General features: G+C 43.7%; 1 protein-coding gene across 3 annotated transcripts in view; it reads right to left on the reverse strand.

The window, feature by feature from the left end:
• Positions 1–15,407: 15,407 nt before the first annotated feature.
• Positions 15,408–16,640, reverse strand: part of G3BP1 (G3BP stress granule assembly factor 1) — a 67,246-nt gene continuing 66,013 nt past the window's right edge. For all 3 annotated transcript variants that reach the window (XM_040345122.1, XM_040345120.1, XM_040345121.1), the window contains one exon: positions 15,408–16,533. In XM_040345122.1, the coding sequence (XP_040201056.1) occupies positions 16,324–16,533 (210 nt within the window). In that variant the 3' untranslated portion in view covers positions 15,408–16,323. The remainder of the gene's footprint in view (positions 16,534–16,640) is intronic.

A 16,640-nucleotide genomic window follows, 5' to 3' on the forward strand; every position in this document is an offset into this window, starting at 1 on the left:
ATTTATCGGCCTGGGGTCTTTTACCTGCCGCACTGGGCTGAAGGAAAAACGCTCGTGCGCGTTGAAGGAGGGCCCTTGCCTACGGCGTGGCTCCTTACACTTTTTGGATTGTGGGAGCAGCGTACTCTTACCTCCTGTGGCATCTTTTATAAGGTCAACCAGGGATGCCCCCGAAAACTCTGTCACCCTTAAAGGGCAAATCCATCAGGGCCTTCTTGGAAGATTGGTCTGCCGACCAACACTTTAGCCAAAGTAGACGGCGTAACACCACAGCGTAGCTTGAGGCACTGGCCAGCAGAGGGATCCTGTCCTTGCAATAGTATGCAAAAATGTATAGCTATGAATACGCACTGGATGAGAGTGTGAAACGCGTTAGCCCTTTCTCCTGATTTTTTTGCTGTGACATCCATGTTGTGACCAGTTTTTATTAAAAAGGAACACATTTTTATTTTTGGAGTGCGGCCGTCCCGGTTCTTTCTTATACATTTTTTATTTTAGGCCTTGTACCAACTGGTCGGCCAGAGCTAGTCCAGAGGGAGCCTGACATGCCTTCAATCCATTGTGCAACATTTTTGCCCATTCAATGAGTGTTTGAGACACCAGGGCCCCAACCATCGTTGGGCGCACAGCCGAGGCTAACCACTGTGTATAGGTTGCGGGTGACGGCCTCAGCCCTCTTGTCCGCAGGGTCCTTGAAAGTAGGAGCCCCTTCCACCGGAATCGTGGTTACCTTGTTTAATCTGGACACCGGAGGGTCCACTATCGGGGAGAGTTTCCTGAAAAATTGACCTCTCCTCCGAGAGGGTAACGCACCACCAAAATTTTAGGGACTGAAAAAACCTTCTGTGGTTTGTACCACTCCTTGTATAAAAGTTTGTCTAAATAAGACACACAAGGAAACACCTTAGCCATGCGGGTCAACTTACGGAACCCGAAAGGGACAGACGCCTCTATCTTTAGAGTATGTCGCACTTCGGTGACAAGATCACCTACCAGAGCCTTTTTGCATGATGACCTGGATCCGGATTCATCCTCACTGTTGGGTCAAACTTGGTCCGCATCCTCAGATACATCAGAGCCACTTCCACATTGGCAACAAAAGCATTTAGGATTGCCAACATAGCGTCCGATACATCGGGTGCAAGGGCATCAATTGCTAACTCAGGTGTTTCAGGTGAAAAAGCATCTGCTTCTGAAGCCATGCTGACCCACGTGCCTGACACCCACAGGGATTCCAAGGCAAGGAACAACAACCCACCCTCCTAGCGGCGACAGACGAGGGGTTTTCTCCCCCCCCAGAGGACTCACCACCCTGGAACAGTACCGTACGGCTGCCGTCCGCTTCCTACTTGAGCTGCTTCTCCTTGTCAGCTGTCTGTGTCAGTCTGACCACTCTGCAGCGTGTGTCTGCAAGCTTGCGCAGTTCAAGTGCTGTGATACCGTGTGGACCACGAGAAAATGGCCGCCAAGCGGCATATAGAGGCCAAAAACGCTGCAGGCCACAAGAAAATGGCCGCCGAGCGGCATATAGAAGAAAACACAGCGTGGACCACAAGAAAGATGGCCACTGAGCGGCAGGTAGAAGCCAAACACAGCACGGACCACAATAAATGGCCACCTCAGAAGACGTTGATGACGAAACACGCAAGACGGAGTTGCACACTTACGTAACTTCCGGGTAAACGCCAGGTGGAACGCAGCTGGAGCGCACGCTGCAGTCCATAGTATAGGCGCTGATTTCATATAACCCGGACAGATGGTTTTATGAGCCTGACTGTTAAGAACAGCCAAGTCTTTTTTACTTTGTTTTAATTTTTTATATTTTGTTTATCTTTTAACTTTGAGCCGCTACTGTGTTTATACAGTGGCACAACAATTTGTATTAACTGGCATTTTATGGCCACAATAAACCGTACTTGAGTACTACACTATGGGAGCCAAACTTTTTTCTTTCTGAGGGACTTCCATACAACTTGGTGCTGGAAAACTTCTATCGTGGACGGTTGGTTCTGACTTGCCAAAGGAGGCCTGGAGCAGTGGAATCTTGGGAGATCTATACTACATGCTGCTGTACACCCCTGGTAGTTGGATCTGGTAAATGGGGACCCTTGTGGGGGAGCACCAGGACCACTGCGAATCCACCATCTGTGGTATAGGAACACATCTCCTCACTGCAAGAATCCGCACCTTAAAAGTCCTGATTGGAAATAATAGAACTTTTATTCCTAGATTCACTAGAAACAATCATTCCCTTCATGCGACCTGCTTGTTGTACTATATAGCCTTAAAGCTTTGAGGTCGCAACTGTTCAATATTGTTTTTTGGTTATCACCTTTATTATATATCTTATTTACATAATTCTATAGGGCACATTGGATAATACGTTTTTTATGACACTTTATATTGTGCCAATAAGGGACTGTCACTGTGGTTGGTATTGTGCTGGTAGGATTGCACGCACCTGCATAAGGACTGATACAGATTCACTTATACAGTGCCTTGCAAAAGTATTCAGCCCCCTTGAACTTTGCGACCTTTTGCCACATTTCAGGCTTCAAACAAAGATATAAAAACTATTTTTTTTTGAAGAATCAACAGGTGGGACACAATCATGAAGTGGAACGAAATTTATTGGATATTTCAAACTTCTTTTAACAAAAAAAAAAAAAAAATTGGGCGTGCAAAATTATTCAGCCCCCTTAAGTTAATTTGTAGCGCCACCTTTTTCTGCGATTACAGCTGTAAGTCGCTTGGGGTATGTCTCGATCAGTTTTTCACATCGAGAGACTGAAATTTTTGCCCATTCCTCCTTGCAAAACAGCTCGAGCTCAGTGAGGTTGGATGGAGAGCGTTTGTGAACAGCAGTTTTTTCCACAGATTCTCAATAGGATTCAGGTCTGGACTTTGACTTGGCCATTCTAACACCTGGATATGTTTATTTGTGAACCATTCCATTGTAGATTTTGCTTTATGTTTTGGATCATTGTCTTGTTGGAAGACAAATCTCCCTCCCAGTCTCAGGTCTTTTGCAGACTCCATCAGGTTTTTTTCCAGAATGGCCCTGTATTTGGCTCCATCCATCTTCCCATCAATTTTAACCATCTTCCCTGTCCCTGCTGAAGAAAAGCAGGCCCAAACCATGATGTTGCCACCACCATGTTTGAGAGTGAGGATGGTGTGTTCAGGGTGATGAACTGTGTTGCTTTTACGCCAAACATAACGTTTTGCATTGTTACCAAAAAGTTTGATTTTGGTTTCATCTGACCAGAGCACCTTCCACATGTTTGGTGTGTCTCTCAGGTGGCTTGTGGCAAACTTTAAACACTTTTTATGGATATCTTTAAGAAATGGCTTTCTTCTTGCCACTCTTCCATAAAGGCCAGATTTGTGCAGTATACGACCAATTGTTGTCCTATGGACAGAGTCTCCCACCTCAGCTGTAGATCTCTGCAGTTCATCCAGAGTGATCATGGGCCTCTTGGCTGCATCTCTGATCAGTCTTCTTGTATGAGCTGAAAGTTTAGAGGGACGGCCAGGTCTTCGTAGATTTGCAGTGGTCCGATACTCCTTCCATTTTAATATTATCGCTTGCACAGTGCTCCTTGGGATGTTTAAAGCTTGGGAAATCTTTTTGTATCCAAATCCGGCTTTAAACTTCTCCACAACAGTATCTCGAACCTGCCTGGTGTGTTCCTTGTTCTTCATGATGCTCTCTGCGCTTTAAACAGACCTCTGAGACCATCACAGTGCAGGTGCATTTATACAGAGACTTGATTACACACAGGTGGATTCTATTTATCATCATTAGTCATTTGGGTCAACATTGGATCATTCAGAGATCCTCACTCAACTTCTGGAGAGAGTTTTGCTGCACTGAACGTAAAGGGGTTGAATAATTTTGCACACCCTATTTTTCAGTTTTTAATTTGTTAAAAAAAAAAGTTTGAAATATCCAATAAATTTCATTCCACTTCATGATTGTGTCCCACTTGTTGATTCTTCAAAAAAAATTACAGTTCTATATCTTTATGTTTGAAGTCTGAAATGTGGCAAAAGGTCGCAAAGTTCAAGGGGGCCGAATACTTTCGCAAGGCACTGTACTATATTAATTGATGTTTATTTATTTGTTTTAATATTTAGTCACTGGTATTTGATGTGGATGTTCACATACTGAATATTCTTATTAAGCTCACTTATTAGTAGTTCACACTATTGGACCCTTTTTCTGGACCCTCTTTTACCCTACCTGCTTTAGGGGGTTAAGGGCAGGCAGCGCCTTCAGCCCTTTTCATATCCTTTCACTAATTTTACTATCCCTCTTGTGGGATTGGTTTTGGGGGGGCAGCAGCCTTGGTTATAAGCGCAGGATTTATTGATTTTTATTATACAATAAAATGGCCACCGAACAGCAGAGAGGCCAAACAGCGCAGACCACAAGAAAATGGCCACCGATTAGTAGATAGAGGGCAAACAGGCGCCGCCAAAATAGCTGCCGACAGCATGGAGGGAGAACACACAGGTAAGCAAAACTTTTCATGGCAGCTCACTAGCATTGTAAGTGGACGTACAGCACCATTCCTGTGTGGATTATGCTGGAAGCATCCCAGACAGACCATCTTCTGTATGGTTAGAGGCGACTGTCGGCCCGGCCGCTGCGACTCGGCCCTCTAAACCGATCATATGCGTGCCCTGGAGCGTGTAGCTCACCGGACACCCGTAGAGCAACGGGCATGTTATAGATGACCCAGTGCGTAGCTACGGTCGGCACACGCTCGATGGCCCGAAACTGGGGGGGGGGGGGGACGGACTACAAGGATCTGGGATCCAGCCTGTCACTCAGTCGGCAGTTGATCGTAGATCACAGGAACAAAAAAAAAAATCAATTTGGAATAAATCTCCAGGCCTATGGACCTGGAGGGAGCCGTGTCTTTCTTTGCTAGGCAGAAAAAAAAACTGATCTGCGAGATACGGAGAGGGGTTATACCCAGAGGAACCACCCCCTGGGCGGTACTGCATTAGGTGTGATGTGTTTAACACTTTCTACAAGTTTCTGCCTAGTCACTCCTGAATGAAGGCCAATACCCCTTTGTCAAGATTAAGGCTGTGTCCGTCCATGAACGAAAGAGAAATTATATTTACTGACGGAGGAGAATGTGACAGTCACACCACAGGCTAAGAACGCAACGCCTCCGATGGATGACTTGTTTTCACGACATCCTAGACAGGCGCATTGGCACACACTTAGGCCCCTTTCAGACTGGGGCGGGAGCTGCGGTGGCGGTATAACGCCGCTAAAAATAGCGGCGCTATACCGCCGGAATTGCCGCGGGTATCAGCCGCTAGCGGTGCGGTATTAACCCCCGCTAGCGGCCGATAGAGTTAATACCGCCCGCAATGCGCCTCTATAGAGGCGCATTGCGGGTGGTATTGCCGCGGTTTCCCATTGTTTTCAATGGGAAGGAGCGGTATACATGCCGCTCCTCTCACCGCTCCAAAGATGCTGCTGACAGGAGATTTTTTTGTCTCCCGCCAGCGCATCGCCTCAGTGTGAAAGCCCTCGGGGGCTTTCACATTGAGTCTGCAGTGAAGGAGTTTTTCAGGCGCGATAGCAGCGCTATTTTTAGCGCTGTACCGCCTGAAAAACTCCTCAATGTGAAAGGGGCCTTACAAAAGTGCCATCTTACAGCAGGGGGTGCTTGCAAGCCCCCTGTTGCTCTTACATCTGTAGCAAGTGCTATGAGAGTGTGGAAGCATAACTTGGGCTAGGCAATAAAAAGCCAGCTGCCTAAAAAAACAAATCATCAAAGCTCTTGATAAGCTATAACTCTCAGTGGACTTCTTAGGGGAGGCAGCTATAGACATAATTTGATGGTCCTCCAGGGCAATGCTGAGCTCTGTCAAAACCGTGGGCTGCTGACCCATCTTCAAAGCAAAACTGCTGTAAACGTTCTATCAGAGGAGGATAGAAATGCTATGGAATCCCCAATTACATTATTGGAATTACAACAGGCAGTCAAAGGACTTTCCAATCAAAAGTCTCCAGGACCAGATGGCCTACCAGCAGAGATTTACAAGCAATACGGTGAGGTGCTGCTTCCGGAATTACTAAAAACGCTGAACTGGGCGATAGAAGGAAGAAGGCTACCCCCCCTCAATGTTAGAAGCAACTATTATAGTGCTCCCAGAAGGAAGGGAAGGATCAACTAGACATCATCCTATAGACCGATATTTTTGCTTTGCTCAGATGTAAAAATTTTGGCCAAGGTATTGGCAACGAGAATAAATAAACATATTCAGAAACTAATACATCCAGATCAATCTGGATGTATTCCAAATCGGTCCACGAGTATGAACATAAGAAGGCTGTATTTACAGACTCCGACGGAGTCTTCATTCAGGAGTGACTAGGCAGAAACATGTAGAAAGTGTAGAGGGCGGAGGAAGTGCAAGTGGGAAAATTATGTTAAGAGGGTCCCCATACAGATCTGTAATAGAGACCTTAGAGGCCAATTCTTTCTTGGTAAAAAGTCCAACAGTAAAAATGATGGCAAGAATATGGCAAGCAGGAAAATTAGCTTTGGGCTATAAAGGACCGACAGAATATTCCCCATTATGGGAAAATAATAACTTAAAAGAAATCCTGGCCATGGGGAAATTAAAAGAATGGGATAAACGTGGAATAACTAGACTGGCACAATTGTACACAGGTTGCACACTAAAACCCTTCTCAGAGCTAAGCAGTGAATACAGCATTCCAAATTCCATGTTTTTTTACCTATTTGCAGGTTAGACATACACTACAAGCCCAATTTAAACTACAGCCGGTAAGATGGCAAAAGCTTTACACATGTCCAAAGATTGATTAAGATGGGGGTCTTGAAAGGTCTCATCTCAAAATTGTATGAACGGATTAGTGATCGGCTTATAGGAAAAGAGAAGTTGAGTAGAAACAAACAGAGATGGGAGGAGGATATTGGCCTCATAACGAACGACCAATGGGATAGGATATTGGAATTGGGGACAGTGGTTTCATTAGCTCCGTCACAACGGGTCTCTCATTTATTCCTGCTTCACAGGGTTTATTATACCCCAAGAAATTATATAGTTTTGGATGGAAGTCAGATGATAAATGTCCCAGATGTCAATATACAGGGATATTTTCCATATGATGTGGAAATGCCCAAAATTGCAGATACTGGGTTAAGATTCTGGACATTATAAATGCAACCTTTGGAATCACTCTGGAACTTAAGGCCAGGGTTTGCCTATTAGGATGTATTGAGGAAAGTATGGGGCAGAGGGATACATTAGAAGCAGTTATAAGATGTCTGTTCTAGGCGAGGAAACTGATAGCACTAAAATGGCAAGCACAAAATCCACCCACAGTAGAGGAATGGCTTAATGTAGTGAACAACACAATAGGGAAGGAGAGGGGAACATGGATTAGACGTGGAAACCTCAAAAAATTTAAAGCAATATGGGAGCACTGGTTATGTAAAATAGGTCGCTCACTTTAATTAAGGAAAGACGTGTAAAGAATAAATTAAGAAAAATACAGGGTTAAAAACGTGTATGCACTTTAAAAGTGAGATTGGAGGGAGGGGAGGGCTGGGAATGGGACTAATGGATATTTTTAGCTTGTGTAAATAACTTTTTGTATGCACATAAAATGTACTGAGTGTAAAATATGGATATGCACTTTTCTTTTGCATTTGAACGGAAATAAAAAAAATTATTGAAGTAAAAAAAAAAACTGCTGTAAACGACTTTTTAATGGAAAAGCCCTTTTTGGCCAAAAACTGGAGATGGTCATCTCCAGGGTTACAGGAGGAAGATCAGGTCTTCTATCCCAATATCCACCCACGGTCCAGACGCCAAAGGTCATGACAATCCAGAGGGGAGCCAAACAGATACTGGGGTTTCTGCCCATCCAAAGACTCCAGAAGGAGTTGGAAGGGTACACAGTCAATTTTCCTAAAGTCGCAATCAATGGGAAGGAAGAACAAGGAGTTGCATATGGAGAACCAACAATGGTATATCATGTGATAGTATAGACTTTATTATACAAAATTTGTCAAAAATTTACCAAAAAATGGGAGAGAACAATGGCCCACCCATCCAGACAATTAAAAAAGGTTAAAGATGATAATTGTCATTCATTTTCAGCACAACAGTACCTCAATCATATATTATGCTATACTACATTTGACCTTTATGAGCTTAAAAGCCCAGGTGGTCTAGGTAAGAGGTCATTAGTAGCGATGAGCCGAACATCCCCCGTTCGGTTCGCACCAGAACCTTCGACCGGACCGACCGTTCGCACGAACATTTAGAACCCCATTAACGCCTATGGGACTCGAGCGTTCGAATTCAAAAGTGTTCATTTTAAAGCCTAATATGCAAGTTATTGTCGCAAAACGTCTTTGAGAACCCAGGTCTTGCCCCAGGGAAGATGTATCATTGGAAAAAAAAAAAAGTTTTAAAAAATGGTCGTTTTTCTGGAGCAGTGATTTTAATGATGCTTAAAGTGGGGGGGGGGGGGGGGGGGGGAATTAAAAATTCCTTTAAATATCGTACCTGTTGGGTGTCTAAAGTATGCCTGTGAAGTGGCACGTGTTTAGAACGGTCCCTGCACAAAATGAGATTACTATAAGAAAAAGGTAATTTAAAACTGCTTGCGGCTTTAACTACTTGCCCCCCGGACCATATTGCTGGTCAAAGACCAGAGCACTTTTTGCGATTCGGGACTGCGACGCTTTAACTGACAATTGCGCGGTCGTGCGACGTGGCTCCCAAACAAAATTGGCGTCCTTTTTTTCCCACAAATAGAGCTTTCTTTTGGTGGTATTTGATCACCTCTGCGGTTTTTATTTTTTGCGCCATAAACAAAAATAGAGCGACAATTTTGAAAAAAAATAATATTTTTTACATTTTGCTGTAATAAATATCCCCCAAAAATATATAAAAAAAATTTTTTTTTCCCTTAGTTTAGGCCGATACGTATTCTACATATTTTTCGTAAAAAAAAAAAAAAAATCGCAATAAGCGTTTATTGATTGGTTTGCGCAAAAGTTATAGCGTTTACAAAATAGGGGGTATTTTTATGGCATTTTTATTAATATATTTTTTTTACTAGTAATGGCGGCGATCAGCGATTTTTTTTCGTTACTGCGACATTATGGCGGACACTTCTGACAAATTTTTGGGACCATTGGCATTTTTATAGCGATCAGTGCTATAAAAATGCATTAGATTACTATAAAAATGCCACTGGCAGTGAAGGGGTTAACACTAGGGGGCGGGGAAGGGGTTAAGTATGCCTGGGTGTGTTCTTACTGTGGGGGGGGGGGTGGCCTCACTAGGGGAAACACTGATTTTCTGTTCATACAGTGTATGAACAGAAAATCAGCATTTCCCCTGCTGACAGGACCGAGAGCTGTGTGTTTACACACACAGCTCCCGGTCCCCGCTCTGTAACGAGCGATCGCGTGTGCCCGGCGGCGATCGCGCCCGCCGGGCACACGCACGGGAGTCGGGGGCGAGCGGGGGGCGCGCGCGCCTCCGGCGGCGCGCACGCGCCCCCTAGTGGCGGCTATACGATAGGACGTATAGCTACGGGCTTTCGCCCAGGAGAGCCGACCTGCCGCCGTATAATGACGGTGGCTGGTCGGCTAGTGGTTAATGTAATGTCTGGTCCCTGCAATATGGATGAAAATCATTGCAAAAAATAGCAGACAGACACACACACACACACCACGTAGCTTTAGGGGCACACTGCAGAGGACACAGGCAGTACACACCACGTAGAAAGAAAAAAAAGTTCTTCAGGAGCATGGGCCCAAAAGGGAGCCAGGTCCTTCTCTAGTAGGCAGAAAAAAAAACTGAGCTGCTGAGTGTGGGGGGGGGGGGGGGGGGGGGGGTTATGACCAGAGGGACTGTTCAGCTTTACTAAAGTTTACATGTTTTATTAACATGTCTGCCTAGTCCTCTCCTGATAGACAGAACATAACCCTACAGTCAAGATTATAAAAGGTAGCTGTGTCCGTCCATGGAAGAAAGAGAAAACTTGTTTTTAACTTGTAAACGCTGAATCTCAGAAAGAGGCTTGGTACTTAAGTGGTCAAGTAAGCAGTCAATAATGGGGATTTGCACTTACCTTTTCAGACAGGTGAAGCAGGGATTTTTCTCCCTTCATAAAACTTATCTCCCAGTCAGAATATAGATATTAGCCCCAGTATAAGGCTGTAAATTAAGTCTGGGCAGCCATAAAAATTAAAAACTTAATTTTTTTTGAAAGAAAACATCCCTCTAGGTCAGTGGTTCTCAACCTGGGGGTCGGAACCCCATCGGGGGTCAAATGATGATTTGCCAGGGGCCACCAAATCCTGGGCTGTTCCTGAAGCCTGCACTGTTCTCCCAGGAAGGGCGATAAGAGGGGGAGGAACAAAGAAAAAGGGAGAGAAAGGGAAAAAAGAGAGAGAGCAAGAAAGACAGTTAAAGGGAGGGATGGGGGAAAAAACAAGGAATTAGGATAGAGAGAGATGAAAGGCAAAGAAAGTTGAACAAAGAGTGGTGCATCCTAAAATGTACCATAAGGGGTTTTAATACTGTACAAGTGGAAAGCACTCAGGGAACGCTAAATGTCCGTGGGTTCGGGGCGCAAATCACTTGTCTTGCCTTGGGTGCTTTCATCCCACGCTATGAAAATAATTTTACTGTTAGGGGTCCCCACAACTTGGGAAATTTTATCAAGGGGTCACGGCATTAGAAGGTTGAGAACCACTGCTCTAGGTGATCAGTCTACATTGCAGGGATTGTCACAAAACTTAGATTCCTACCTTTATGCCATAAAGCTGCATCTTCCACCAAGTCTTTGGGAACCGCCAACGCATTTTAACCAGCTGGTACACGAAAGGGGAAAGCTGCCATATCACTATCCCTTTAGATGTGATTAAGCCTTAAAGTGGAGTTCCACCCAAAAATGGAACTTCCACTTTTTGGAACCCTCCCCCCAATACAGGCATTTGCTCCCACTTCCTGGCATAGTGATCTATGCCACTTCCGGCGCCTACTATGTACCCCCCGTTGTCTTATGGGAGACACACAACTCCCAGAACACAGCGGGGACCAGTAAAGAAGCGCAGCACGACTCGCGCATGCGCAGTAGGGAAGTGGGAAATGAAGCCGCAATGCTTCACTTCCCGAGTATGGTGGCGGCTGCAGCCAATCCATGAGCGGCAGATCGACTGCTGACATCGCGGGCGCCCTAGACAAGCAAGTTGTCCATTTATTAAAAGTCAGCAGCTGCTGTATTTGTAACTGCTGGCTTTTAATCTTTTTTTTTTTTTTTTTGTGGGACCTCCACTTCAAAGAGCATCTTATCCCAAAAATATTTTTTTGCAGAGGATGATACCAGAAATCTGACTTGTATCTTAGTGCAGAGCTCATCTCCCACACAAAACACACTACATCTCTGCAATACATGCACATGTTCTATGCCCTGCCCAAGTTCTGCAGGACTACAGCAGGGGTTGACAAATTTGCTTGGAATCTAGGAGCCAGCAAAAAAAGTTAGGAGCCAGAAAACGCGCCCCGTCCCGACGAGCTTGCGCGCAGAAGCAAACACATACGTGATCAGCGCCGGCATATGTAAACGGTGTTCAAACCACACATGTGAGGTATCGGTGCGATTGGTAGAGCGAGAGCAATAATTCTAGCCCTAGACCTCCTCTAACTCAAAACATGCAACCTGTAGAATTTTTTTAAACTTCGCCTATGGACATTTTAAAGGGTAAAAGTTTGTCGCCATTCCACGAGCGGATGCAATTTTGAAGCGTGACATGTTGGGTATCAATTTACTCGGCGTAACATCTTTCATAATATAAAAAAAAAATGGGGATAACTTTACTGTTGTCTTATTTTTTAATTTAAAAAAGTTCGCTTGTAAGACTGCTGCGAAAATACGGCGTGACAGAAAGTATTGCAACGATCGCCATTTTATTCTCTAGGGTGTTAAGATAAAAAATATATATAATGTTTGGGGGTTCTAATTAGAGGGAAGAAGATGGCAGTGAAAAATTACATTAGAATTGCTGTTTAACTTGTAATGCTTAACTTGTAATACCAACGGCCACCACCAGATGGCGCCAGCTCACAAAAAAAATAAAAAAAAATTTGCCCCCCTTCCAAGCAAAGTCGCCAGGGCCCTATTTCTAGTCTCCATGGCGACCGGGATTTGTCGAGCCCTGGACTACAGAATGTGCCCACCTTATTCTGTAGGGGTAAGGTGTTTTGTAGTGCAGACAGGGCTTATAACACTTCCACTCTTGAACATTAAGATTACCCTAGATGTTAACTCTTTCCTGCCCTGCGTCATTAGTACAGCAACAGTGCATATCATTAACATTGCAATATTGGCACTGGTGAGGTCAGTCCGTTCGGATCAGATTGCCTTGCCACACAGCTCCCCATAAAAGTTTACCCCTGGGGGAATCTAGGATGGAAAAGGGACCTGGGGGAGCTAGTAGATGATAGGCTCAGCAATGGCATGCAATGCCAAGCTGCTGCAAACAGAAGAGTGGCATGCATTAAAAAGGGGATTAATTCCAGAGATAAAACAATTCTCCCGCTCTACAAGACTCTGATCCGGCCGCACCTAGAGTATGCTGTCCAGTTCTGGGAACCAGTCCTCCAGTACAGGGTATGGAGCAAGTACAAAGAAGGGCTAATAAATGGTCTGGAGGATATTAGTGAAGAGGAAAGGTTGCAAACACTGAACTTATTCTCTGGGGAAGAGACGCTTGAGAAGGGATAGGATTTCAATCTACAAATACCATACTGTGACCCCACAATAGGGATAAAACTTTTTTGTGTAAGGGAGTTTAAGAAGACACGTGGCCACTCCATAAAATTCAAAGAAAAACGATTTAACCTTAAACTACGTAGAGGGTTATTTACTGTAAGAGCTGCAAGGATGTGAAATTCCCTTCCACAGGCGGTGGTCTCAGGAGGGGGCATCAATGTTATCAAGAAACTATTAGATAAGCACCTGAAGGACCACAACATACAGGCATATACAAGATAATACATAATCACACACATAGGTTGAACTTTTTTGGACTTGACTTTTTTTCAACCTCACCTACAACCTATTGCAGTCCCTATAGAAGTCACCGATCACCACCATAACAGAAAAAAGAAACCCTTAACGCATGTAATCCTTGCAAGCATACAAACAATTTGCAAGGCCTCATGTACACTGCTGCCCCTGAACTCTCAATGTTCTCTTATCAGTACATGTACACAGTAGAGCAGCATGATTCTGGGAAAAATGAGAATCACAATTCTTTTATATAAAATGAAGATCATGATTCTTAAAAAATTTATTTAAAGTTATTTTCAACACACAAAAAAAAAACAACACTGAGCTTATGTGCTTAAACACAGTATATGTAAATCTGACGGACTGTTTACATGTTAAATTTTAAAAGCCGCAGCAAACCTGCTGACCTTAAATGCTTGCCAATGTGAAAGAACACCTTACATGTTAAAATGTAACATGTAAACAGTCCGTCAGATTGACATATACTGTATTTAACCACATAAGCTCCGTTTTGTGTTGAAAATAACTGTTGGGTGTAAGATGTCCGCTTGCCCCCTTCTCACTATCATTACTGAGTGTGAGGTGGAGCAACGAAAAGTCACTTCCTGGCGAGACAGCCGCCGCCGGGTGTACCAAGATGGCCACTGCTCCGGAAGCTAGGCCGAAACCGGGGACTTTCCTATGGACGCACCCGGTGAATCGAGATCACGTTCAGGGGCATTTGAAACGCCAAATGCCTGTTACAGTATGTAAAATGCAGTGACTCCCGTTTAGTTTACAGGTCTTTAACCACTTAAGGACCGCCTCATGTACATATACGTCAGCAGAATGGCACAGGCAGGCACATCAACGTATATATACGTGCCCTGCTTGACGTGGGTCGGGGGTTCCGATCGGGACCCCCCCCCCCCCGTACATGCGGCGGTCCCCGTGGCTTCAGGAGCGATCCGGGACGACGGCGCGGCTATTCGTTTATAGCCGCTCCGTCGCGATCGCTCCCCGGAGCTGAAGAACGGGGAGAGCCGTGTGTAAACACGGCTTCAGCGTGCTTCACTGTGTCGGCGCATCGATCGCGTCATCCTATTTATAGGGAAGACACGATCGATGACGTCATTCCTACAGCCACCCCCCCTACACTAGTAAACACATACACAGTGATCCCTAAATGTTACAGCGCCCCCTGTGTTTAACTCCCAAACTGCAACTGTCATTTTCACAATAAACAATGCAATTTAAATGCATTTTTTGCTGTGAAAATGACAATTGTCCCAAAAATGTGTCAAAATTGTCCGAAGTGTCCACCATAATGTCGCAGTCACGAAAAAAAAAAAAAAAAAAAAAAAAAAAAAAAAAAAAAAAAAAAAAAATCGCTGATCGCCGCCATTAGTAGTAAAAAAAAAAAAAAATGCCAAAAAACTATCCCCTATTTTGTAAACACTATAAATTTTGCGCAAACCAACCAATAAACGATTATTGCGATTTTTTTTTTTACCAAAAATAGGTAGAAGAATACGTATCGGCCTAAACTGAGGGAAAAAAAAATGTTATATATGTTTTTGGGGGATATTTATTACAGCAAAAAGTAAAAAAATATTGCATTTTTTTCAAAATTGTCGCTCTATTTTTGTTTATAGCGCAAAAAATAAAAACCGCAGAGGTGATCAAATACCACCAAAAGAAAGCTCTATTTGTGGGGAAAAAAAGACGCCAATTTTGTTTGGGAGCCACGTCGCACGACCGCGCAATTGTCTGTTAAAGCGACGCAGTCCCGAACTGTAAAAACCCCTTGGGTCTTTAGGCAGCATTTTGGTCCGGGGCTTAAGTGGTTATAATGGAGATACATTTTTGACTATTTGCAATGCAAAAAAGCTTCTCAAACACTAACGCGGCACAACGGATATTTTTAAAGTCGGTTACTATCTGTAAAGTTAAATCATTCAGGAGAAGTTTTAATCCTGTGTACATGAAGCCTAAAGCTTGCAGATTTCCTTTCACGGTTACTCTAAATTACCCAGTTCATTGAAAATCACCATGTTGCTACGATCACACAGTTTGATAGAGACATGTGACCCGATGTGGTAAACCGATAGCACAAGATGTTTAGCAATGTAGCAACAGAATCTAATCACTTCAAAAACACCAGTGCAGTTTCTGCATTTTTTCTATCCACAAGTGCCCTTCACCAACCCCAAAACAAGAGGAAGGCAAAATTGTAGCATTGGTTTCTAATAGTGTCCAATCTAACCAGTCCTTTAAAACTGTTAAGGGGGAGAAGTAGCATTAGACAGGACTTTGAAGACAAACATCAATTTTTTATGCATTTTATTTTTATAACTTGCCGAGACTGGAATGAGAGATAAATAGAAGGCACAACGATTTTGCTTTCTTTTTTGAAGTTTTTGTTTTTTACAAATACGAACTAAAAACCATGAGGAAAAAAAATTCCCTATCAAAAAAATATTTTCACAAATTCAAAATGAGTTTTAAAGTCAAGTAGCTAGACATTTAAAACCTATCCCAAAATCCAAAATTTGAGTGGTAAAACAGTAATTTCCATAATTTTCCACAATTCCTTGATGGTGTTGTATAAAAAAAGTGTTAGTACAGAAATTCCAATGAACACCTTTTATTATTATTTTTTGCAGTAAATTGGATGGAGATTGTAAGCAGCTGCTCTAAGCCACCCGCATCTTCATCACTACTCACAGCTTCAATGGATATATACTACCAAGACCAGAATACTGTGCCAAGGACTAGCCTTTTCCCCCCAAAGTAGGGCTTTGTGTAGAGAGCCAAAACAGGTTTGATAAGTCAGAAACGGAGCCTATACCAGCATTCCCAATCAAAACTTCTGGATTTGCCTAAATTCAGGAAATGTTCCATCGCGTTTTACTTCTGAAAACATGGTTTGTTTTTGTTTTGCTTGATTTTTAAATCCTCCCCCCCTCTAAAAGACATAGTCCAACAAATGCTGGATTCTGGGAAGAGGATCAAGAAAAAAAAAAAAAAAAAAAAAAAAAAAAAGAAAATCCATAAAATCGCAACACAAATAAAAGGGTTGGGATAGGTGAAGTGTAGCAGTCCATCACATTGGGACAATATGCCAAGACATCCAAGACCCCAAGTTTCAGAAGGCTGCAGGACAGAAGAGGGCGATTTGCCTTTTGATGTTAGATGCCACTCAAAACACACGGGAAAAAAAAAACAACCAAAAAACAAAATCACTGGCGTGGACCTTGAATGCCTCTTCCAGCCCCAAAACCAGGCTTCTGTGACATTGCACCACGTGGCGGACCTCTCAGACCCCCTCCCAGACCTCCACGTGGTCCTCCAGGGCCACGGGTTCTGTCACCTCGACGGTCAACCTCTCGAGCTGCACGTGTTTTCTTCTCTTCTACGTTCAAACGAACATCGCCACGGAACATGATGGGCTATAGGTGAAAAAGATAGGACATTGACTATTGCAGTTCAGACTATGTATTACACCAAGTGTAGAATAGCAAAAAACAAAAACACACACACACACACACACACTTTC

Source organism: Rana temporaria, chromosome 3 (assembly GCF_905171775.1).
Source record: "Rana temporaria chromosome 3, aRanTem1.1, whole genome shotgun sequence".
Lineage (NCBI taxonomy): Eukaryota > Metazoa > Chordata > Amphibia > Anura > Ranidae > Rana > Rana temporaria.